General features: G+C 43.2%; 1 protein-coding gene across 4 annotated transcripts in view; it reads right to left on the bottom strand.

Annotated features, from left to right (window-relative positions):
• Positions 1–26657, bottom strand: part of thsd7bb (thrombospondin, type I, domain containing 7Bb) — a 172754-nt gene that overhangs the window by 78336 nt on the left and 67761 nt on the right. For all 4 annotated transcript variants that reach the window (XM_073876172.1, XM_073876171.1, XM_073876170.1 and 1 more), the window contains one exon: positions 5479–5631. In XM_073876172.1, the coding sequence (XP_073732273.1) occupies positions 5479–5605 (127 nt within the window). In that variant the 5' untranslated portion in view covers positions 5606–5631. The remainder of the gene's footprint in view (positions 1–5478; positions 5632–26657) is intronic.

The following is a 26657-nucleotide window of genomic DNA, read 5'->3' as shown; positions in this document are numbered from 1 at the left end:
AAAACGCTCGGTATGCAGGGGTTAGCTGGCAATACTTCGCGCTAGCCCTAAGCTAGCTTGAAGCTAAAATAGGGACAAACAGGAAACAGTCAGAGAAGCAGAGGGCGGCGCCATGTCAGTACTCCGGCGAGGGCTCCCTCTGGCGGCGTGGCGGTATGGACGTTACAGAGCTCCTTAGTTTTCTGATATAGGGCCAATCCCATTTCTCTGTCTTACCCCTTCCCCTTACCCCTACCCCTTAGTTTTGCACGTTCACGTGAGAGTAAGGGTTATCCCAATTCTCGTTTTGATCAAGGGGTAGGGCTAAGGGCAAGTGGTAGATACCCCTTAAAACCAAGAATTTCCGCGAGCTTACTTGAAACCAAGGGGTACCCAGAATACACTGCGCAACCGGCAAAAATGGCGGCCAGAGCGTCCAGAGAGTCCCATAAATGTAAGTATTTTCGGCTTAATAATTAATTTAAAAATTACTAACGTCTTGTTTTGTGCTCTACACAGTCCTGTTCATATATATTTGAATTATGTTCTTAATTTAAATGTTTTAAAATTTCGCTAGTTTGCTACGCTAACGTTACGTTGCTGATTTGCACAACATTCCTGTATTTGCTGATTTGCACAACATTCCCGTATTTCTCTAACTAGCCATGAATGGACTGCATGCTTGTCTACAGTTTTAACTAAATTCCATTGACGTTAGCAGCGCATTTCGTTTGATATCAGTGCATAACACTACTTGCTTTGGAGACATCGGTACGTGCTTTACGTATACCATCCTGTATCACACAGGGACGCCAGAAGAAACTCGGCGGCTGATTCACTTTCGCTTACACTTGCACTCGGCATCTTGGAAGTTTGTGATCAACATTTGTCGCGTCTGGTGATGTTGCAGCCAGCAAACGACGATGTATGATGACGTAACCGTAACCAAGCGGTGTCTCATTTCATAGGGGTATGTTTTCACCCCTAGCGCTTAACACTTGGTTTTGAGGGACAAGGGCTAAGGGTAAGACGAAGTGGTAGGGGAAGGGGTAAGACAGAGAAATGGGATTGGCCCATAGTGTTGTGTAATGGTCACATGACATTCAGATTAGACAAATAAAATATATATTTTGTGTACGTAAGTGTTTAATTTGATTTTTAAACTTATTTATATTTTTTTATGATTTAATTGTAATTAATTGTTTTTATCAATACACAAACCCCTGCAATTCCCTCGCGAACCACCAGGTCGGGAAGCCCTGTTCTATGGCATAACACCTTTATTTTGAAAAGCGTAAAGCAAGTTCACTAAAGAGTCACATGTATTTGAGTACAAAACCCTGCATCACAAATACTGACATTTGTTGGACAGCAATCTCTCCTCCTGTTTATGCAAATAAGGCTTATCATGAAAACCGAAATATTCATTAAAGCCAGTTTGTCTGGTGTAAACACCTCAAACTTTTACCATTCGCAGAGAGCAAAAATCTCAAGTTTATTCAATTTCTCTTATCTATCAAAGTTTTTACTAATTGTGGCAGCATTATTTCGTCAAATGATAAAAGTGTGCTAAACTGTTAAAGCTCCCATAACACATGCTGGTTCTGCTTATCTCATGTTAACCTCGAGTACCAGGGGTGCACCGGTAAATTTCCTGGAGCTGCATGTCACAGCTGCATGTGTATGGTTCTTCGTCTGGAGTACATATTGAGTTTCTGCACGAGAGCGCCCTCTGGCTTTTGGATGTAGCAGCATTTCACCGTAATTCATTGAGAAGCATAGCAAGCATCATTGGCTGATATATATCGGTGCACCCCTATTGAGTACCTATAGAGTAGGACTGCATTCTTTATATCTTTAGTTTTATCACATTTATAAAAGACAGATCAGCTCTACCAATCGTTTCCGGAAACACAACCACCTTAAGGCGTACTGCAGGTGGAGTGAGTCAAGAGCAAGAAACACACACAAAACATTATCCCACTATCTCTGGATAACATAGGATTCACTACGTTTGTGACGTTCGCATTATATGCCCTTAAGCACCAATTGACCCTTCGCTAAGCCACGCCCGAAAACCGCCACAGGCCAATCGTGATTTAGCAACTGTAACTAGGCGTGGGGGGTCTGACAAGCTTTCAAGTGAGGGAAACATGCCGAAGCGTTGTGAACATGGATTGTGTAAATCTAATACCCGGTATCCTAAGAGTTTGGACGGGATGGTAGATTTTTTCCCTTCCCGAAACTTAAAACCCAATTTGATAAATGTCCGACGTGGATCAAGAAGTGTGGAATTTACAACTAAATATCGACAGAATGAACAAAAACACATATGTTTGCTCCAATGTAAGAGCACGCTAATGTTAGCTGGCTAGCTAACTCAGCCCTGATGAAAAAACCAGCATGGTCACCAGCTAACCAGCACCAAAAACAACATTATGCTGGTCTTGCTGGTTTGGTGCTGGTTTAGCTGATGCTAATGCTGGTTTAGCTGGTGCTAATGCTGTTGCTGATGCTGGTTTAGCTGGTGTTCACTAGCAAACCAGCACCAAAACACAACATAGGCTGGTCTTGCTGGTATGCTGTTTTTTCATCATTGCTTGCAAATAATGACGGTTCTTTGTTCATAATGCATATTTAACTCATTCACCGCCAGCCTTTTTGAGAAAAGTTGCCCACCTGCATTTTTGTGATTTTAACAAAATTTTCACAAAATTCCTTGCAGGAAAAATCATTTTCTATAAATATATAAACATACAAATTATATCAAATTAAAGAACACACCATCTGCTTTCAAACAAACAATAAACAAACAAACAAACAAACAAAATGGGGAAAAAACGTTTCATTATATATTTACTTTTTCTACTTAATTTAACCACTGAAATATGGATATTTCTCTTCAAAAATACAACATTTTGAGCAAAAAGCTTAAAAAATTGCGTTTTTGTAAAGGAATTTATGTTAGAGATCAGACTCAGAATGACTATCAAACATGAAGGCAGTTAAAATAAAACATAAACTCTTTTTAACTTCCGTTTTTGATCAATTCGATTTGATCCGCCATCTGGTGGATAAAAGCGGTATTACACTTTCACTTTGAAATTCGTCCAAAAAGGCATATTTATTAGTTAAATATGAACTCATAAATGACGAGATAACTCGTCAATGGCGGGGAATGAGTTAAACGTAAAATAAGATGATTAAAGGCAAGACGGAGGCTGACTGACATACTTTAAAAAATGTTTTAACATTTTGTTAGTAGAAGGCCTACCCCTGAGTACCCAATCCGATCCCGGCTCTCCCAGGGTTATATAAGTTCTATAAGCGGGAGACTGTTTTCATTGCAAAGTGGTCAGTCTGATGTCTTGTGTTTATTCCACTGTTTGATTTATAATTATTACATTATTTTTTACAAACTTCACTTACCCTGCTGTGCATGAACAAAGCTGTTCCTCAATTTGTGTGTTTTCCATTTGAATGGTGATCGTATGAGCACTGAGACCTAACGTTATAGGCTTTAGCTTCAATTTTAATAAAATTATTATCTAATCAGTTGCATTTTATGCTGTAGATATATCCATCGAATGCATACTGCAGTCCCATTTGTCTTCCTCTCTCATATATTTCAAATGTTTGAAAAAAATTACTAATTATCTCCTTGGGAATGTCTGACCCTAATGCATACATACTGTAATAGACCTGCCAAGCGCAAAAGCTTGACAGGCGTAGCAACAGTAACCAAGGAGGGCAAGGGTTAGCAAAGGGTCGATTGCCAATGATTGCCAACAAAATACATACATTGGATGCAGTTAGGGCTGAAACGATTCATCGAGTTACTCGATTGACTCGATTCAAAAAATTCCTCGAGGCAAAAATTCTGCCTCGAACTGGGCGGCTCTGTTACACAACGGATTCAATGGGTGCCATGTAAATTGTGTGATAAGCACAAACTCTTTAGGCTTGCATGCGCCATTGACTTTTTTTTTGATGAATCAGGTGCTAAAACACAATTATGTCTCTGTGAAGAGTGAATTTTAGCACTTATGTTTGCAGATTTACGAATAGGCATTTCAACACAAACAAAGGACCGCTTCGATTTTACATTCCGGGAATCATCGCCCCTGTGGGGCTGCCCTTCGATCCAAACACAGCACGTGAGGAGACACAGTCCGAGCCTTTATGGACTGACCGCCCCTTTACAGGGTAATGTCTTATATTATCTGTCCTTTTTGAAAAAGCATTTAAAGCTTTGTTTAACAATACTAAATATTCATCAATCCTTTCATCGATAAAAATTAGAGTTTCATTTCCAAGTTGTAAATCTCTGAAAATTGCAGTTGTCATCTGATATCCCCTGCCTACAGAGATTCACATCAACATGTTGGATATTTTGTTATTAATTCAAAAAAGGGTTGGTTATGGTTATGAAATACATGATTACAGAAGCTTGGCTGTACAGGACAACGTTAACGGGACGAGTGCTAATTTTCTGTCCATCTCCCGCTTAACAATTGTTGCCATGGCAACATGAAGAACACTCAGCGTAACTCCAGCTGGATATAAGATTGATCAGACTTCACGGATAACACAGGCAGATGGTCTCACACTTTTCAGATTTGCCAAACATACATCCTTCCTGATGGCAGATATGTCACCACAAGGATCAATATCTGAACCAAACAGATCAGTTTTTGCAATCACTTGTTCTGTTCTCCTCTATCAAAGGCAGACTTAAAAAGACTATTACCTCCAGGACTGACTGACTGTACCAGACACTGTCATTCACACATTTGATTATATAATCCCCAAGATGTGACTTCTACAAATGGCTCTGACCGCAGAGAAACTAAGCATGAAATAATTGGTCAGACTTCTCAGCTTAGTCTGTGGATGCATTTCAGAAATATAAACGGTGCGTTTGGCGCCTTGAAATTTCTAGAATAACTGCTGTGCGTTCAAAATATCACAGAAACATTTAACCTGCGTACTGTATGAAAAAACATCATGTTCCAATTTCACTTAATGAGTTTGATCCAAACTCATATTGAAATTTCTCCTTCTGTAGGACATTTGAGATATTACGTCCAATTATATCTATTATATCTTCTATTTCGCACACAACAAAAGCACACTGCGACCAGAACATATTTCAACAAGCCAGTTTTAATGTCGGCTTTGGTCTGTTCCCAACAAGCCTAGTCTTGGGATACAGTGCATAAAAACATATGGTATATTTTTATGGGGTCCTTTATCCATTTTGGAGCCTCTATGTACTTTGTTGTATTCATAGGAGAGGCTTCTTGTTCCACTGAAGCAGGAAAATGACATGAGGCGAGTAAATGATGAAAGAAGTTTCATTTTCAGTGAAATAATCCTCAAGTGTGGATCATACTGTAGCAGACAAATGCTGATAATCCAGCTAGAGACAGTGCTAAAAAATTCACTATTGGAGTCAATTCTGCAACAGCTAAATCAAAAGAAATATTGACATCCCACCTGCTTTCCAAACATACAGGCTTCTCTTTGGTCCATCTGCCTCCAGGGGAAGGGTCAATAGGGCTACACAGAGCAAGGACGCCCAGAGAGAGATGACAAAGGTAATGTTATGCTTCAGATATGCCATTCTCCATCAATGCGTTGGTGTCCAACCTGTAACAGAAGAAACACGATTTGAGCTAATGAACATGAGGTTTTACAGCACATTAAACATCAGATCTAAAAGTACTCCAACAACAAGCTACTGGATACTGAAAATCACTTACTGATCATTATTTGTAACCCTGTCTGTGAAGGTTTAAGTCTCATTATCTAATTATGAGATAGCATCAAAGTTTGATTGTAGGCTACGCAAGCTGCGCATCCGCTGCTCATTAAAGGGACACTCCACTTAAAAAAAAAAAAATAGGCTCATTTTCTAGCTCCCCTAGAGTTAAACGGTGGGACGGCAGTGGCTCAGTGGTTCATATAGGTTGTCTACAAACCGGAAGGTTGGTGGTTCAATCCCCGGCTCCACCGGACCAAGTGTCGAGTTGTCCTTGAGCAAGACACCTAACCCCAACTGCTCCCGACAAGCTGGCTGGCGCCTTGCAAGGCTGACACTGCTGTTGGTGTATGAATGTGGGAGTGAATGGGTGAATGTGAGGCAAATTGTAAAGCGCTTTGGATGGCCTTAGGTCTGTTAAAAGCGCTATATAAATGCAGTCCATTTAAACATTTGATTTTTACCGTTTTGGAATCTATTCAGCTGATCTCCGGGTCTGGCGCTACCATTTTTAGTATAATTTAGCATAATCCATTGAATCTGATTAGACCATTAGCATCGCGTTCAAAAATGGCCAAAGAGTTTCGATATTTTTCCTATTTTTTCCTAGCCCCCTGCTATTAGGGGTGCAACGGATCACAAAACTCACGGTATGGATCACATTACGGTTTTTGAGGCACGGATCGGATCAGCAAAAAAAAAAAAAGGATGGGAAAAATCTAATAACAAATTAAGAAATTACAAACATTTATAAAAAAGAACAAAGTTGCACATTAAGTAAGGTCTAAAATTATCATTAGATATACAGAAATTGAATCAATTAAATAATAACACTGTATTTATTGTATTAATTAAATGTAATTGTTATTTTTAGAGATTTCTCTTTGTCTTGGGGTGTTTGATTAACATTAATGACTTAAGTAAGTTAATTGAGGTTACTGTCTCTTTAAGACCAAATAAGCACAGACTGGTTTCTGACTAGAAAAAGAATATTGTGGAGATCACTTTGTTTGTATGTGGGGTACCCTGTCAATAACAGAAAGATTTTATGTTCAATTGCTTTTTGAAACGCGTCTCTCCGTGTATGCACTACTGAGTGCACTTAAACGCACGCACACACACAGATGGTAAACGATACACTGATTCACGGTCTCGGGAGCTAGGGAACAAATTTAGACACAGGAATACTGAAATACGTCCACACAGCAGACATGTTGGTTCAGACAAGCACGTGCAGGTCGCAGTTTCTGAGTCATCACAACATTTCAGCTGTAATGTTTCAGTGATAAAAGTCTTTCGGCAGAAAACCAAAAATGCTCTTTTGGGCCATTTTCGGCCGAAAATTCAGTGGCCGAATATTCGGTGCATGCATCCCTAATAAAAACAGAACCAGTGCAAGCATGTCAGACTCCATGATGTTGATGAAAACCCCAAACTCTTTGTGCATGGTATCATATCTATAGCTGCTTATATGCACAAGTCTCTCCTAAGAAATGTTTCATGCTGAAAGTCTAGTGAGACCTTGGCTTAAAGGAATGCTTCACCCAAAAATGAAAATTCGTCCAACATTTACTCAGCATAATGTTGTTCAAAACCTGTATGAGTTTTTTTAATACAAAATGAGATTTTGATAAATAATGGTAGCTGATGGTACCCAATGACTTCCATAGTTAGGGTTGCCAACCGTTCCGTATAATACGGAATCGTCCCGTATTTGACACATAAAATTCTTGTTCCGTATTGAAGTGATACGGAACGCAGTTTGTTCCGTATTTTATGAAAATTAATTCAGTGCAAATACATGACAGACACATAGCTTATAATATGTCAGCCATGAACGAAGACAGCGTGATTTGTATAAGAAAACCCTGACGGTGCGGTAATTTCTCCCTCTGTTTGTCTATGATCAGCGTAGCGTTTTTAACATCTTGCAGCCCCATCAGGGAATGCCCTTTTAATTGGTCGTTTCAGTCATTGTGATGTCACGTATCATAGCAACGATGACGACAAGTGACAACAGCGGGAAATGTAAAAATGACTGCATCTGAGCAGCCGGCGAAAAAGAAACGAGCACAAAAATATAAAATTGAATGGGAAAATGATTACCTGTGGCTGGAATGGGTGTGGGGCAATGAATACAAGGCCAATTGTACCATATGCCGTCGCGTTTTTTCTGTTTGTCACGGCGAGGTGATATTAAGCAGCACGCATGAGGAGATAATCACAAGAGGAGCGAGAGGCTGCGGGCACAGGATGGAGCAATGTCAAGGTTGTACGTCAGTCGTCTCCAGAGGCTCATATGGTATGTAATTATGTGGATTTTTAAAACTCAAATATAGTTGATAAGAAAGTGATAGGCTAAACCTGTACTATCTCTCCAGTGCTCTCCCTCTTTCCTGTGTCCCGCTCCCCCTCATCTCATAATGTGTCAATCATTTCTGATGGGTTTCTTATTAAATAATTATGGATTTAGATAGCTCAAGGTTTAAAAAGGGGTGGGGTCTTTGAAGAGGGCGTATTATAAACTTAACAAAACCATGGTTCATTGTTGGCAAAATGATCATGATAGCCTTTATATTTCACATCTATGTGGTTCAGTCTTGTATACTTAATAGGCATACTTTGCTATTCATTAAATATTTAGGCCTAAGAAGTTGTATGAAATATATGTATCTAAATTTATTAATTAGTTTCCACTATTTTCACCAGAAGTCTTCATTTAAGTTTTTTTTTTTTCAAAATCCCCCCCCCCCCCCCGGCGTTCCTTATTTCCATTTCAGAAAGTTGGCAACCCTATCCATAGTAGGAAAAACAATGGGTATCAACAACTGTGTGCTTAACATCTATGACCAAAATAAAGAAACCCATACAGCTTTAGAACAACCCAACGATGAGTAAATAATGACAAGAGTTTCATTTTGAGGGAGTAAAAAACATTTATCTAACAAGTATTTCTGTGAAGAACTTTTAGCACAATCAAGCAGCGTGTGTGTGTGTTGTGAAATATACTGTAGGATGTGTCAGAGGAGGAAATCTCTAGAGACACTGAACAAATTTAGACAAAAGCTAAACCTGTGAAATCCTCCACCTATATTTCTTTTTCTCTTTCCATCCCATCTTACTCTTTATTCCTGCTTCTAAGGCACAAATAAACGCCTTACCAAAGGAAGAGGAATCAGGCAGTGTTTTAAAGATAATTCATTGGCACCGGTTAGAGCTGCCCGGCTGATGCGTGTGCTCCGCTCGTGAAGAACGTTTAAGAGATGAACAGAACGCTCTGAGAGCTTTGTTACACAAGAGGCCTGCCTGATTCAACTCTGCTAAATTACATCTGCCACATTCCTACCATGTCAAATCTGTTACTTACAGTGGGGAGAAGAGGAGACAATGTTGAGAGAGGGAGAGAGAGAGAAACAGGGAAAAGACAAAATGTGGAAGATAAAGACAAATTGTGCAAATATGGAGTTACGACGAGACGGAAGGGTGGGAAACCAATTGTACAGTCAGAGAAAAGCTGGTAATTCTTTTGACTGGACAAACACATGGCCACTAAAGATCCACTTAATATGCAGATCTCCGCAGGAACATCCGATTCAGACAACAGTCAATCAACGCTTGATGTGATGTCTATAAGATTTTGGGTCCTCAGTCATGCCACAAAGTGCACTTTACTGTATATTAGTAACTTCACTTAGGCTATTGTGTGGCATGATTATTGGCCTGGTTTCACAGAAAAGGCTTGGCTTAAGCCAGTATTATGCTCTAGTTAAATTAGGATATTTAAGTCACTTTTATAAAATGCAACCTATTCTTCAACCCATACGATTGCTTTGGTTGTTTGTCCATTTCACCAAATACGTAGGGTGGCCATTCGTGCCAGTTCCGCCGGACACGTCCCGAACATGTTTTCGGGTTCGTTCTCCGGAAGTCGCGTTGGTCGACCACATACGTCATCAAGGTTTAATATTTCGGGTTTCATTTCAGAAAAGCAACCGTTACATTTCAAGGTAAGAATAAAAATACAATGATTGTATGTCTTAAAAGAAATAAATCTTAAAGCAACACCAAAGAGTTTTTTTTACCTTAAAATAACGTTTCCAAAAAAGTTTCAGTCGTTCATCCACTCGAAACAGGATGAACGGCACTTTCACATTTGCTTTGCAGCCCTCTATCGGCCAAAACCGCACTAAAGAAGTTTACAACCGTCGGGTCGTGGTCCTGTAGTTCGATTGAAAACTACAAAAACTTGCTTTACGGCAGACCTACAATCCAATCAGAGCCAGCTATGTTGCAGTATTTACGACAGTGGTAATGGACAATTATGCTTCTATCCTGTAGGGGGAGCAAAGAGCAAAAAGTCTTTAGTGTTGCTTTAATTTTCGAATGTATTTTAACTAAAATGTGATGACGTATACGGTCGAGCAACGCGACTTCCGGAGAACGAACCCGAAAACATGTTCGGGACGTGTCCGGCGGAACTGGCACGAATGGCCACCCTACAAATACGACCAATAGATGCATTTACTAAATTAGCGCCTTTACTGGCAGCAAGTGACACTTAATATATTTGGGTATAAAATTATATTTTTGAGGTATAATTTTGCTTTGTTGACATGAACTAGGATTAATTACATTTTATTACAAATTTCACTATTCAGGCATTTAAGGCAAAAAACGTACCCGTTTATTTATTATATGATATAAACACAGCATAATTTTAAAACTTTTTAAAGATGTACTTAAAATATTACAAGTGTACCGAGGTCAAACAATTTATTTGAAGAAAAGATGCAAAAGTGATGACAAACTGCTGTAAATATCAGATCCGGTGTACAGTGGTGGTTGTGTTTAGGGTAAGGGTTAGGATGGGGTTAAATGCTCCAAAATATCTTTAAAACCATAAAACCGTTTCTACATTTAGGGGCTACATTTAGGGGCCAGTCACACCAAAAGCGCTTTAAACGCTTTCATATTGCTAAGCAACCACCGAGTCAGCTGTCTTGTCAATCAAATATTGAAGCGTGAGGGCTCTTTTGCTGTTAACTGTCATATTAGCAGAAACTTTAAAAAGAGGACGCTTGCTCTGACCTTGTTTGAAGGTGAGATGTGCACAAACACGCAGGAGAGAGTGAGCGAGTGGAGTCCGGTTCTTCAAAGCAACTGTAAACCTCCCTAACCACAACGTAAGGCCCGCCTCTTCCCTCATTCGATTGGACAATGGAAAGACGCAGATGACGTCGGGCGCTTCTCCGCTCTCAGCGCTCCTTCAAAAACGCATGCGCGGCAGGCGTAAAAAAAAACGCAAGGCGCTCGGCGCGCATAAACAGCGCGCAAACGCTCCCTGCCCATAGAATATCATTCAAAAAAGGCGCCTGCAACTGCCATAAACGCTTTTGGTGTGACTGGCCCCTTACAAATTCATAGCATTAAATGTGTCTAATCTGATGTATAAGACAAAAACCTTAAAACGTAACAACAGGTCGTATAAGCTACTGCCGCTATAGGACACTCCCTTAATACGTCACTTTACGTTGTAATAAGGTGCTTGCTCAAACGACCTACGAGGTTGTTAATTTTGGAGGACAGTCTTGAAACATACATTACTGGTGTGCATTTTGAGACAAAACAATGGCACTGACAGCTCACGTTCATTTTAGTCTGGAACTGTGTTTAGGTTTTTTTTTACAGGAGGATTAGACCATTAGCATTGCACTTAAAAATAACCAGAGTTTCAATGTTCAATGTCTGTAGTTACATCATGTACTAAGACTTAAAAGTTGCGATTTTCTAGGCCGATATGAGTAGGAACTTTACTCTCATTCTGGCATAATAATCAAGGACTTTATTGTCGTACCATGGCTGCAGGAGGCGCAATGGTATTGCGTAGCACCTGAAAGTAGTCCCCTTGGTAACTTTCAAAAGCAGGGGAAAAATGGTAAAAATCAAATGTTTAACTCTATGGGAGTTTAAATTCAGCATATTAAAAAAAAGTGGAGTGTCCCTTTAAGGTTGAGTAAACTATGGGCTAATGTTAATCTGGGGTGAACTATTCAAAGGGGAAGGAACAAAATGTCATCAGTTCCTCACGCTCAGTAAATGCTGAATGTTCTTATCTTCTCTCCCTCATGTATCTGGGATTTTTTTTGTTGCCAGAATCCCCAGACCACTCAAAATATCCATCCAAAAATCAAAATCATCATTATGTTTCATTCAGCAGTTGGCATTTTTACTTTAAGACAAATCTTTGTGGATCTGCCATGAATGTTTGTTATGCTGCATTTCACTTGTTATAACTTTGAAAGCTTTGCCACAACTAAGGTGGGCATTGAGAGACCATTCCTAACAGTTATCCGTCTTGTTCTCTCAGTGCTGTTTTCTTTGTATTCCCGCTTTGCGTTTTATCATGAGACTTTAGATTGACGCATAGCATTATCTGTTAGCTCGGACCGGAGATTCCTAGCCAACGCTGAGTAATTACAAAGCTAATCATTGTCGACAGGGGCATTCACTCACTGGCACACACGCACAGACTTCAATGGATGCACACATAGGTTAGTTTTACTATATTAGTGAGGACATCTCATGGACTACCTTTGTTTTTATCAATCCCCTAAATCTAACCCCTTAAACGCTAAAGCAGACCATCACTTGGCTCATTTAAGAGCGTTTTTTTATGTATGAAGCATGCACAATGTCCTTACACTAAATTTGTACAATCTTAAAACTAAAGGTACCAAAAATGATCTTTGTCTGGCTATATTGAACCTTAAACATAAAAATTTTACTTTTGCAACAGGAAGAAATTGTTCTTTTAAAGACTTATGTGGCCTTTACGTGCTATCGGATAACCATACTGTAAGTACGATTTTCCTCCAACACCCTCTGATGTCATGTTAACCTGTGAAATAATTTTGATTCCTCAAATTCCCAAGACGCACAGACCTCAAACTTTAAAAATGGCGTATGGGAGAAAGATTTCCACTGTGGCAGGTATGCTTTATCAATTTTTATCTGCAACAGCCTTATTGCCTTGTATTGTCGTTAAATTAATCATTTGAAGCATATTATATGTAAGTATAAACCTGGCATCCTCCATTTTTTCCGATAACAAAGTACCTTAACAGAATAAACTCATAATCACGATTTTAGAAGTGTGAATTATCAAGTTTTCAATAGCATGTGAAGGCAGAATAATGCTGCGTGCATATCATCAGGGACTTTGTTGCTGTGTGTTGCCCGTCTCTTTTAATAAGGTCGTTAGGAGGCGTTCCTAATTCTGGTTGTCCTAGTGACAGTTATTAACAAACGAGAAACCGCCTACCACCGTAAAGGGCGATCACACTACACTTTTCGTTCCATTGACCTCCATTTATACGCATGCAAATATTTCACATTTTGCTATGTACCAAAGTTCAGATTAGGGCTGCATGATGTGAGGAAAAGTTGCGATGTGTGGTGACATTGTTTAATGTTGCGATGACGATGTGAGTTGCGATAAATATTTTATATTTTTTCATGTTTTAGGGGCCATTCACATGTCGCGCCTAAAAACGTGTGGAAAACGCTTGACACATGACCTGCAATCTGCACTTGTGTCATTCCGAAAAGTTAAAATGTTTTTGAACAGCCTGGAAAAAACGAGCGCGTTGCACCGCGTGCGAGTCACGACCATAGACTGTAAAAAAAGATGGACGACGCGACGTCGCCTCCCACCATTGTAATGATTTGAAGCCAAAAATGTCCGACCACGGTCGCCGCCAAGTTACGTAAAAACGTCAGTTTGGAGCCGAGGCATGCGCAGAAGGAATCGTCGGTGAAGCCAGAGGCGGAGCCGAGGTATCAAATTTCCGCCCAAACGCTCGCGCGGCCAATTCAACCACTCCAATCATAACAACACGCCCCGTTTCTATAGCATCAAATTACAAGCTAAAATGAAACTTATCACAAAAATTAACACTTGAACATATATCAGCGTGATAACAACTAATTGAAAGGACCAAAACCATCTTTCGAAAACTTTTATTGGAAGTGTAAATTTTTTTTTATTTAGAGCAAAGTCCTATTCATTTGAATGGAGAGGGCGGGGTTATGACTTGTACTGCAGCCAGCCACCAGGGGGCGATCAAAGAGCCCGAGGCTTCACTTTTCAAGGCTTATGAGGCACACCCGGTCACGACCGCGACGCTTCCAGTGCGCACATACTGCGCGCCTACATTTGAAATAATGAACTTGAGCGCGCAATAGACACAATATGTGAATCACCGCTTCCACAGTACCTGTGTTTGCGGCGTCATCTCTCCTAAATCCAAAATAATTCCATGATATAGCTGAAGTGCTGTTCCTTTTCACCACAAGGTCTTCATTTGACAACACATTTTCCTCACTATTCTCTCCTTCCTCCGCCATCGTTTTTGCTAACAGGCACAGCGTCGCAACTGACACCTCACAAATCATATCTGAGCGTAGCTGACTTGGGGGTTCCCCTGATTGGCCTAATAGCATGAACCCGCAAACCATGTCTTTAGGACTAAACGTGATAGGTCAAACGTTATTACATGCTCTTACCATTCTTACCGTGCTCTTCGTTTCGTCTGTTGCGATGTGTTCATCGCGTGAGTTCATATCGCGATGACGATGAAAATTCGATGTATCGTTCAGCCCTAGTTCAGATCTGGTGAACTCTGACCTGTGATTTCGTATCGCGTGTAGATTATGTGAACAGTAGAAAACTGGTACATCAAGGTGTGACCTTTCTCTATACTAAAAAGCAAAAACGGACAAACACCTCATATTGAACTTATATTAAAGAACGTCTCGGTTACGTATGTAACCCTCGTTCCCTGAAGGAAGGGAACGGAGACGTCACGTCGTGACCGACGAATTGGGAACCGCTTCGCGGGTGACCTATCTACTTCGAGAACTATCAAAAACGCCAATGAACTTGGCATGCAGGTATTTGCATAATGCCGGCGCCGCCCCGCCAGGTGCGTATATAAGGCGCAGGTGCATAATACCAAATCAGCTATATTATTGCTGAGAAGCCGAGCAACAGTGCCCGGCCTGAAAACAGCAATGGAACAGCAAACTGTGGCGACGGGACGTGACGTCTCCGTTCCCTTCCTTCAGGGAACGAGGGTTACATACGTAACCGAGACGTTCCCTTTCAGTCGGTCACTACGAAGTCACGTCGTGACCGACGAATTGGGAATCCCTACCAAAACGCCACTGCAGCTGAACCCTTCCAGTGCCTGCAAAAGCCCTCCGCCCTCCACATAAGGGGCGGAACCTAAGGCAAAATGCAGAAGGCCGGTCACTACCTGTTCCTTAACCCACGATAGTGAAGCAGCGAACTGGGAGAAGCGTCTAAACTGAGCGGAGCTAGAACACTGCGGAAGCCATCCCCTAAGAAGGTTAAATGGATGACATAAAAATATATGAAACAACCGACAGGTTGCTCAAATAAAGTCTCTGAACAATACATGGTATGTAGAGAGGTGCAGAGCAGGCTCTGCTAAGGAAAAACGTGGAGGATTAGAACCCCACGGACTATACACACAAATGAACCCCACGTAGGGGACAAATGTGGACGCCTAGCCTACACAGGTTTACAGAGAATACATCAGTGATAGGTTGACAGCGGATGCTCCGCAACACCAGCTATCAGGCGGTGGAGGAGAGGCAAAAACAGTTTTTTAGACGTTTTTGCCCCGATGGCCTTCCATAATGGTGCAAATGTGCAGCACCAAAATAGAGGCTCCAAGCCGACACACGAGCCGACCCTCGGCATTCTTAACTAGTTAGTAGAAAGAACCCGAGTGGAAACCGGTTCGACACGAACACTATAGAACCTTGTGAACGTATTAGGTGTCGCCCAGCCTGCAGCTCTACAAATATCTGTTAGCGAGGAACCGCGAGCCAGTGCCCAAGATGATGCCACACTGCGTGTAGAGTGGGCACGTAAATTAAATGGACAAGGCACATTCTGCTTTTGATATGCAAGGGCTATAGTATCCACAATCCAATGGGACATCCTCTGCTTGGTGACAGCTTTTCCTTTCTGCTGACCACCGTAACAAACAAAGAGCTGATCTGAGGTCCTAAAACTTTGCGTCCTGTCTATATACACACGTAGTGCACGAACAGGACATAACAAAGCCATGGCTGGTTCTGCCTCCTCCAAAGGCAGTGCTTGGAGATTCACCACTTGATCTCTAAAAGGAGTGGTGGGAACTTTGGGCACAAAGCCGGGCCGGGGTCTCAGTGTTACGCTGGATGCAGCCGGCCCGAACTGAAGGCACGATTCATCGACCGAAAATGCATGAATATCCCCTATCCTCTTAACAGAAGCCAAAGCAAGGAGAGTTAATGTTTTCATTGTAAGAAATTTAACACTCACACTATGCAGAGGCTCGAATGGGGCTTCCTGGAGTGATTTCAGCACCAAGGACAGGTCCCAAGGAGGAATAGAGGGGGGACGCGAAGGATTCAGTCTTCGAGCGCCTCTGAGAAATCTAGTGACTAGGTCGTGCTGACCCACTGTTCTACCGTTTACGGGTGAATGGTGAGCTGATATCGCAGCGATATCGACTTTAATAGTGGATGGTGACAGCCTATTCTCCAAACGACGCTGGAGATATAAAAGCACAACACTAATCGGGCATTCTCGGGGGTTTTCACTTCGGGAAGAACACCAGTCGACAAACAGGTTCCATTTAAGCGCGTAAGCCTGTCTCGTAGACGGCGCTCGCGCAGCAGCAATAGTGTTAGATACCTCTTGCGGTAAATCACTCATATCCTCCGTGCCCCGTCCAGAGACCACACATGGAGGTTCCACAGGTCGGGGCGCGGGTGCCATAATGTGCCCTCTTGTTGAGAAAGAAGGTCCTTCCTCAGGGGAATCTTCCACGGAGGGGCTGTCGCGAGGAGAGAGAGTTCTGGAAACCAACTCCTGGTTGTCCAATACGGTGCCACCAACAGCACGCTCTCCTCGTCCTCCCGGATTTTGCATAAGGTTTGCGCAATGAGGCTCACCGGAGGGAACGCGTATTTGCGCATGTTTCGCGGCCAGCTGTGTGCCAATGCATCCACGCCGAGCGAGTCGTCGGCTAGTGAATAGAACAGGCGACAATGGGTCGTCTCTGGGGAAGCAAACAGATCTATCTGCGCTTTGCCGAAACGTCTCCAAATTTGCTGAACCGCAATGGGGTGGAGTCGCCATTCGCCGGGACGCGCAGCCCGAGAGAGCGCATCCGCCTCTACATTGAGCGTGCCCGGGATGTAAATGGCACGAAGAGACCTCAAATTCTTCTGACTCCATGTGAGGAGGTGACGGGCGAGATGCGACAGGTGACGCGAGCGTAAACCGCCTTGACGATTGATGTACGCCACGGTCGCAGTGTTGTCTGTTCGAACTAATACATCTTTGCCCCGTAACTCGTTGCTGAAACGGACGAGCGCAAGATATACAGCCCACATTTCCCGGCAGTTTATGTGCCAATGCAGCTGGGGTGTCGTCCAGACCCCCGAAGCCGCAAGCCCATCGTACGTGGCCCCCCACCCCGTGTCTGACGCATCTGTGCATACTATCGCGTGCCTGGAGACCTGTCTCAGAGGCACACCGGCTCGGAGAAACGCACGGTCTAACCACGGAGTGAAAGTGCGACGACACGCAGGTGTAATGATAACACGGTGAATGCCGCGCAGCCACGCTCTCCTCGGGACTCGATCGTGAAGCCAATGCTGAAGCGGTCGCATATGAAGCAGTCCGAGCGGAGTTACAGCTGCGGCTGCTGCCATATGCCCCAAAAGCTTCTGAAACTGTTTCAGCGGGACCGCGCTCTTGCTCTTGAATGTATCCAGGCAAGTCAGAATCGACTGTACACGCGCCTCTGTTAGACGAGCTGTCAAATCGATCGAGTCCAGTTCCATACCGAGAAAAGAGATTCTCTGCACGGGGCAAAGCTTGCTCTTTTCCCAGTTGACCCGAAGACCCAAACGAGCGAGGTGTTTTAAAGTTAAATCTCTGTGATCGCACAGCGTCTGACGTGTTTGAGCTATTATTAGCCAATCGTCCAGATACGCGAGAATGCGCACACCTCTCTCTCTCAGGGGTTTCAAAGCCCCCTCCACTACTTTGGTGAATACACGGGGCGACAGAGAGAGCCCGAATGGGAGGACTTTGTACTGGTATGCTCGCCCCTCGAACGCAAAGCGGAGAAACGGCCTGTGTCGGGGGAGAATCGATACGTGAAAGTACGCGTCCTTCAGGTCGATAGATGCGAACCAATCGTTTGGACGAATGCATGGAAATATGCGTTTGGGCGTCAGCATTTTGAACGGCATTCTGTGAAGTGCACGGTTCAGCGAACGCAGGTCCAAGATCGGTCGCAAGCCGCCGCTTTTCTTGGGTACAATAAAGTAAGGGCTGTAAAACCCCGACCTCATCTCGGCTGGAGGGACCGGCTGAATCGCGTCTTTCGCCAATAAGACAGCGATCTCCGCACGGAGGACGTGCGCATCGGCAGCTCTCACCGTAGTGAAACGAACGCCGGAGAATTTGGGGGGACGCCGGGCAAATTGGATCGCATAGCCGAGACGAATCGTGCGTAAAAGCCAACGCGACGGGCTGGGAAGCTGTTCCCACGCCCCCAGATACCGTGCGAGAGGGACTAAAGGCACGATCGGTGTACCCGCGGCGGGCGCAACGGAGGTGATTGCCGGTGTGTGCGTAACGGCCGCACCGACAGCAGTGTTGTGTGTGATAACACTCACCTGAGTCCGTTGCTGGGTGGTTGAGTAAGGGAGGCTCTGCTGAAGACACCTCACACCACTCGATGCACCCTCTGGCGAAGGAGGAGGGAGACGATGGGTTATGAGCCCGTAGCTGTCTCCAACCGGCTGAGAGCGCGGTGGGGTTATGAGCCCGTGCGTCGCTCTCGTTCTCCTCTGATGAGTCGGAGAACGAGGGGGGGTTATGAGCCCTCTCGTATCTCCGGAGCTCATCTGAAGACCTAGAGATGGAAGTGGAATTCGCTCTTTTTGTGGATTTGTGGGTGCCGACTGAAAAGTCGGCGGAACAGAAAAATGAAACAAAAGATTCCCCAACCGGCCCTCCTCCGGTGGGGGGAGTGGTGCCTTCACCATCTCCCGAAGAGCGATCCCCTCCATCTCTAGGTCGCCCGTCTCAGGGCCGCTTTGATCTTCTTTTACCACCCTTTGCAGCGGGCTGAGCGGGCGGGGCGGGCTGCTGACGACCGGTTCCTCGCTTCTTAGAAGAGCCCCGGGGAGGAACGGAGGCGGCCGCCGCAGGACGCCCTCGGCGAGGAGCAGGCTGAGGCGCCGACGTGGATGGGGCAGGCGCAGGACGCTTCCGACGTGGCATGATCTGAGCGATGGCCTCAGTCTGCTTCTTGGCCGCGGAGAATTGCTGGGCAAACTCCTCGACCGTCTCGCCGAACAGGCCGGTCTGGGAAACCGGAGCATTCAGGCGCCGGGTTTTATCAGCGTCCTTCATGTCCGCCAGACACAGCCAGAGATGGCGTTCCTGGACTACCAGGGTAGACATCGCACGCCCGACGGCGCGTGCGGTGACCTTGGTCGCACGAAGCGCCAGATCTGTAGCCGCACGTAGTTCAGAGAACTCCGCCGAGTCGTGACCTCCCGCGTGCAGATCCCTCAGAGCCTTAGCCTGATGAACCTGCAGCAATGCCATGGCATGCAGGGCAGAGGCTGCCTCCCCACAAGCCTTGTAAGCAGCACCGGACAGCGCCGAAGACTGCTTACAGGCCCGCGAGGGGAGAGTAGGCTGGTCCCGCCAGGAGGAAGCGACACCGGCCGGACACAACTGCATCGCGACCGGGCGCTCCACTGACGGGATACTAGTGTACCCCTTGGCATCTCCACCCTCGAGAGAGGTGAGAGGTGAAGGCTGATACGGCCGGTTCCGGGCGGAAAACGGGGTTTTCCACGACCGCGTCAGCTCTTCATGCACCTCGGGGAAGAAAGGCACCGGGGGCGAGGACTGAGAAGCCCTGGCACCCCCGAAGAACCAATCATCGAGGCGGGACGGTTCAGGTGGGGGAGGTTTAGTCCACTCCAAGCCGACCGCCTCCGCCGCCCGAGCGAGCATGGCTGCCATCTCAGGGTCGAACGCAGAAGCCGCAACCTGGCCCGAAGGCGGGAGCGGATCCGGATCGACGTCCGAGGCTGACAACCCCCCCTCCGACGTTACGGTGGATATCGCGTCAGGTGGAGGCTCGACAGAGCGCGAGGACACCGTAGAACACGGGCCGCTCGTCTCCATCGGGACCTCCGCTGGCAACGGATCAGGGCGCTGGGAGCTACTGGACGAACCAGCAGACCGACCCAGCACCGTTATACGGAGGTCATCCTTCGCCAATCTGGTAGCTGCGCCCTTAGCAGCACCAGACTGGGAAGGCGGGGGCCGTTGCCGGAGGAACGACACCCGTCTCCGCAAATCCGCTATAGTCATGCCCTCGCAGACGGGGCATGAACTATCACGCAACGCTGCCTCTGCGTGCTGGAGCCCCAGACACGAGAGACAACGCTTGTGGCCATCCTGGGGGGCGATGAACACACCGCATCCAGAAACGGAGCACGGACGGAAATCCATCTTTAAAAAGACGACCCCGACCGTGACACGAATGAGTGGCTGTCTTTAAAAAGACACAAAGCTCAAACGTGCTGCTCTTTTAGGGAAATCACTCTTTTGTGCGAGCTGGTGAAACACACAGGGAGAGGCAAACGCACTCACTCGAACTCAAGTCCTAAATTAAAGAGACAGAGAGAGAGAGAAAGGGTGGAAAAAACACTGCGAGCCTCCGCTGAGGTGTCTTTGCCCAACCAACTTCAGCAAGCTGAGATATTTTCTTCCCACACAGCACAGGATCTACGAAGATCAGTAACAGCTTCTCGAGAGCAGATGTCTGCCGGCTTCGAAGCAATAAAGCTGATTTGGTATTATGCACCTGCGCCTTAGATACGCACCTGGCGGGGCGGCGCCGGCATTATGCAAATACCTGCATGCCAAGTTCATTGGCGTTTTTGATAGTTCTCGAAGTAGATAGGTCACCCGCGAAGCGGTTCCCAATTCGTCGGTCACGACGTGACGTCGTAGTGACCGACTGAAAGGGAACCGAAAAATATTTGCATGCTCAAAGTCCAGTGCGAACGCCCCTTTAAAGGAATAGTCTACTCATTTTCAATATTAAACTATGTTATTACCTTAACTAAGAACTGTTGAATCATCCCTCTGTCGTCTGTGTGCGTGCACGTGGGCGCTGGAGCGTGCTGCGACACTTCGATGGCATTTGGCTTGGCCCCATTCATTCAATGGTATCAAACGGAGATAAAGTTAGAAGTGACCAAACACATCAACGTTTTTCCTATTTAAGACGAGTAGTTATACGAGCGGATTTAAAAGAGGAACTATATTGTATGGCGTAATAGCACTTTTGGGAGTACTTTGACTCGGCGCAGTAACACCCTCCCTCTATCATTATGAGAGGGAGAAGGGGAGCGGACTTTTCAGGCTAGTTGAAATACCCCCAAAAGTGCTATTACACCATACAATATAGTTCCTCTCTTAAATCCGCTTAGAAAAGCGCTACGTTTTATTTTGTACAACCAAAATTGCTCGTATAACTACTCGTCTTAAATAGGAAAAACGTTGATGTGTTTGGTCACTTCTAACTTTATCTCTGTTTGATACCATTGAATGAATGGGGCTAAGCTAAATGCTATCTTAGCGTCGCAGCGCGCTCCAGCGCTTACGTGCACGCACACAGATGACAGAGGGATGTATCAACAATTCTTAGTTAAAGTAATAACATAGTTTAATATTGAAAATGAGTAGACTATTCCTTTAAGGAAAACACCATAGTTTTTCCAATATTTTACTATGTTTTTACCTCAACTGAAACAATTAATTAATACATACCTATCTTTTTTCAATGCGCGCACTTTTAATCTTTGAACAGCGCTTCTTGAAGCATTTAGCCTAACCCCATTCATTCCTATGGCTCCAAACAAAAGTTTTATTTTATGCCACTATACTTACTCATGTAACAGTTTTAAATAGGAAAACATGGAAGTGTTTGGTGGCTTCTGAATTAATTCCTGTTTGGAGCCATAGGAATGATGGGGCAAGGCTTAATGCTAACACATTCACGACACGCTGTACACAGATTAAGTGCATGCATTAAAAAGGTAGGTCTGTGTTATTTGTCTAAGTTGAGGTAAGAACATAGTAAAATATTGAAAAACGGTGGTGTTTTCCTTTAACTAATGAGCGATGGATAGCATGAGCTCCACTGCTTTGGTAGTCACTCCCAAAAGTTGCTTATCATTTGCATAGTCAAACTTTTCTTAACTTTGTCAAATTGGTGAACACGCCCACTTTCTTTCGCCAACGGTGACTGTCGTGTTGCCAGAAGTCACAAAGCTTCCATTAGAATGAATGAGATCACATTGCTCTGCAGTTGCTAGTTGCTGAGATATATTGAAAAACCAAAAAGTTTTCTTCTATGGTATTGAAGAACTCTTTAAGAAGCTTTAGCAAACACTTGTACAGACACAAACAATCAGACGCCTGATTAAAAAGAGGGTTCATTTGAGAAATTGCAAGACTTTAAACTTAGAAGTTTAACTGAATAGTTTTTTGTCTGATTGAATAAGTGCATCCTTTTCATTAAGCATTGAAATCTGCTCTGTTCGGGGGTCGAGAGGTAGTTAAAAATAGAATAATGAACAAATTTATCTTAATCTCCAGAATGCAGGCATCATTAAGACCGCAGGAAAAATAACAGTCTCGTCTAAAAGATCTTTTCTAGGCAAGCTGTTTCAATATATGACTATGTTAAAGAGCTCTTACAGCTTAATCATAGCAATAACAAGCACATTAACGTTCACGGCAATTTTCACAGAACTTCTCACGCCTTGAAATTCGGTTCTCACCTACGAGAAACGCAATGACATTTTCATAATGCCAGCCGTAGAGTGCCACCTCATTTAAAACATTAAACTTCAGCGTTAAAATTCAGCCTTCATTAAATCTCCTGCGCCTGAGTTTCAGTGTTTACTTAAACCTCAATTCAGGTGTGAGGCAAACGTGGATATCTAAAATAAATGTCAACTTGACTCGCCTTTGTTTAACCTTTACATCTCTGGTACTGTAGTAATTAACCTGGAGGACATCTGAATTAATCTCGAGTTACTGCAACGGCTGCGCTCGCAGATGTTGTCTCGTTATGAATCTGAGATCTTATTTTCGCTATCAGGATAATTAACTTTCCATTATATAGGTGCTATTAAGAAAAGAGAGTAACCCACGCTTTACAAACAGGGTAAGATTCTGTATTGTTAATTCGTCAAATTCTATCAAATTGCATTTAGATTTATGCATTTGGCAGACGCTTTAATCCAAAGCAATTTACAGTGCATACATTTATGTGTGTACCCTGGGAATCAAACCCATGGCCTTTTGCACTGCTACCAATAGATAACCTGAATTTGCACATTCATTTGTGAGGAGAATTCTTAAAGCTACCTTTTGCATAGTGAAAATATCTGTTTTATATATTTATAAATCACAGTCCATTTTTCTGCCTCAAAAATTCAAACATACCAATTAATTGGTTTTTTGTTAGGAATTATTTGTTAGGAAATTGAAGAAAAGATATTGGATATAACAAGATTGAGCACTCCTATTACTATTAGGGGACAATGCAATGCTCTATATGGCCGCTTTGGCATCAGATGTCCCGCATTCCAGTTAAAGAACACATGTTATCCGATTCACGATTTTACATTTCCTTTAATGTGTAAGTGTGTATTAGTACATGATAATGATATGCAAAAGGTACAAATCCCAAAGTAAACGATGACACAAAGTTATCATTTTCAACTTAAATCTCTTTTCTGGGACTACAACAAACGCACAGATTGTAGACAACAGTTTACTTCCTTGACTTGTTAACGTGGACACAATGGTCATATTCATAATTCCGCCATAGAATTTACTACTAAACCATGACTCAAATGCAAGTTTTGAGCAGTGCAGAGTAGCACTTGTTGTTTGTCATTTCTACGATCACAAATGCAGACATGGTTTTAATGTTTTAGTATCCATACCAATCTGTTACGTCCTGCTCAAGCCGCGCTGGCAAAGTTGATCGATCATCTTGTTTATCTGCCTTTTCTGGATCAGATTCGGCTTTTATTGATAGGGTAGTAAAGACGATATTAACTCCTGTCAGTATTGCATTGTGAGCTAATCTTCCAAACATGGTAAGAAGCGTCACATTTCCGGGTGGCCAATGGAGGACACAACGCTTTTCAGAATAGAAATTAATCGATCTTCGATTAATTGTCAATAAGAATTAATTCGATAAAATTTAAGAATTCGATAAAACTTAACACAGCCGGTGAAAAAAAAATTTAAACAAGCGCGAAGAAGTTAAACTAGCCATGATCACAATGATGCTCGATGCCAAACACACACATGGGCTTTTTAACATCATGCGAGACGAGGCTGACTGCTACGCAACGAAATGGCACAAGCAGTGGATCTGAGAGGGTCCAATGCCGAAAATGCAAATACGGTTAGGAAACTGAAAGCAAAGACCCTCTTCAGGGAAGCCTGCAGGATTAGCATAGCAACGCTGCTATACACAGGGAAGGAGACCAGAAGCCATTTTTAATGAACAGATTAAAATGTAAAACTTAAATTCTGGCAAGAAACTGTTAAATGTAAACTGTAACTGACTGTCGTTACAATCTGAACGCCCGCAACATATATCATTGATCATCATTATCGACTGGCTGAGGCGCTACACGCTAAACACTGTTGCGGGTTTTCTAATGGTTGAAATCTTCATAATATAAGCATCTTTGCTGAAAGTACGCCGCAGGTCTAAAGCTGAGGTGACGACGGGAAAATTGCCCTTTGTGTGCTTCTTGGATATAATTACAACAACAGTGTATCAACTACTCGGATAGCGAGGTGAAAACTAGAAAAATTACACTTGATGATAATGAAACTTTTAGTTTATCATGGACGCACAGACAGAGTGCCCGTTATGAGGCAAAGTTAACTGTGTCTATTATTCATTACAAGATTAAATTGATGAACTAGCATGTTATAAAATATTTTAATTTGCGTGAGGAAGCTGTCGTTTTTACGCACACTTTTATGTCATTGGCTATATGACACTGCAGTGAAGGCTTATTGCACTATTACTATTAAAGATTATTCGATTGATTGATCGTTAATTTAAACAATCATCGAATATGGAAAATTGCATAATTTGACATCCCTTTTTCAGAACGATGAGCTTTGTACAAAATCAATGTGTTTCATAGAGGCAGGGCATAGCGGAGCAACAAAAATGTACAGTATGTGGAAAAAAATTGTTTTTAAATCCATAAACCATGCAAACACATTGTATTACACCACATACACAAAATAATGTTGTTTTAGCAACTTAACAGGTGCTCTTTAAAGGGGACATTTCACAAGACTTTGTTAGGATGTGAAAAAAATCTTTGGCATCCCCAGAGTAGCCTACATATGTGAAGTATACCATATATATAATTACCATATAGATAATTTATAATAGCTGTTAAAATTGCCACTTTGTAGGTGTAAGCATAAAATATGCCAGGTCCTTTAACAAGCAAATTAGGTGATCTCTGCACTAAATGTCAGTGCCGTGGTTGGATAGTGCAGATTAAGATGTGGTATTGTCCCCTTCTGACATCACCAGGGTAGTCAAATTTCAATTACCTATTTTTTTACACGCTTGTGGAGAATGGTCTACCAAAACTAAGTTACCGGGTTTATCTTTTTTTACAGGTTTATAAAAGCACTGGGGAGTAGGGATGCACGATATATCGTCCGACATATCGTTATCGGCCGATAACTGCTTATTTTCAATATTATCGGTTATCGGTCTGATAGCAAAATTAGACCGATAAATGAAAGCCGATAAATTATGGATTATTTTGGTTTGTTGAACCACTTCACTTGCTCATTGCTGGCCATGTGGAGTTTTGAGTGGTGCTTTCTGTGACATAACACGAAGATGACACGTGTTGCGGGCTTAAGAAGAGTATGCTAGTCTAGCGCAAAGACAAGATGTCCGCGGTCTGCGAGTTTTTCATTGTGAAAATAATATGAATATTTATCGGCCTATAGATATCGGTTATCGGCCCCCAAATTTAAAGAGTTATCGGTTATCGGTATCGGCCAAAATGTCCATATCGGTGCATCCCTACTGGGGACCCAATTATAGCACTTAAACACGGAAAAAGTCTGATTTTTATGATATGCCCCCGTTAAAAAGAACCAATCAACAATCGAACAGAGTCACATGAGGTGCATGCCAACAAGTTTTTAGCACAATTTGAGCTTTGAAATCGAACGTTATGGTACAGTTATAACTTTTCCCATTCAAGTAAATATGATTTTTTTGCATAACCAAAATAAATATCTAGTGGTGCAACTTCCCTGAAGGGACTTTGATTGAAGTAAGAGATTTCAGATCAAGTTTGGTTTCAAAATTGAATAGGTCACTGGGTTTACAGGTCAGATTTAGATCAACTTTTTTCTTATTCCTTATCAGAGATCACAAATGCTATATTTTTAAGTCTAAGTGTATTACATCAATAGATTAACAACATAAACTGGAGAGTCGAGTCTCTCCTGCGGTAAGCTGTTCGAGGTGCCTATGTAGAGCGCTTCAAATCAGCCACTTATGAGGCTTCATGGCAGTTAAAATGCTGCATTAGAAGCAGCTGCTTATGTAGGCAGTCAGGCAACTCTCTAAATATTGGAATAGAGTTTGAGTTCATGGTGTTTCAGGTTTAAATGCGTAGGAAAGCCAGAACTGCCAAT

Source organism: Misgurnus anguillicaudatus, chromosome 14 (genome assembly GCF_027580225.2).
Source record: "Misgurnus anguillicaudatus chromosome 14, ASM2758022v2, whole genome shotgun sequence".
Taxonomy (NCBI): domain Eukaryota; kingdom Metazoa; phylum Chordata; class Actinopteri; order Cypriniformes; family Cobitidae; genus Misgurnus; species Misgurnus anguillicaudatus.
This window is presented reverse-complemented; position numbering and strand designations above follow the sequence as displayed.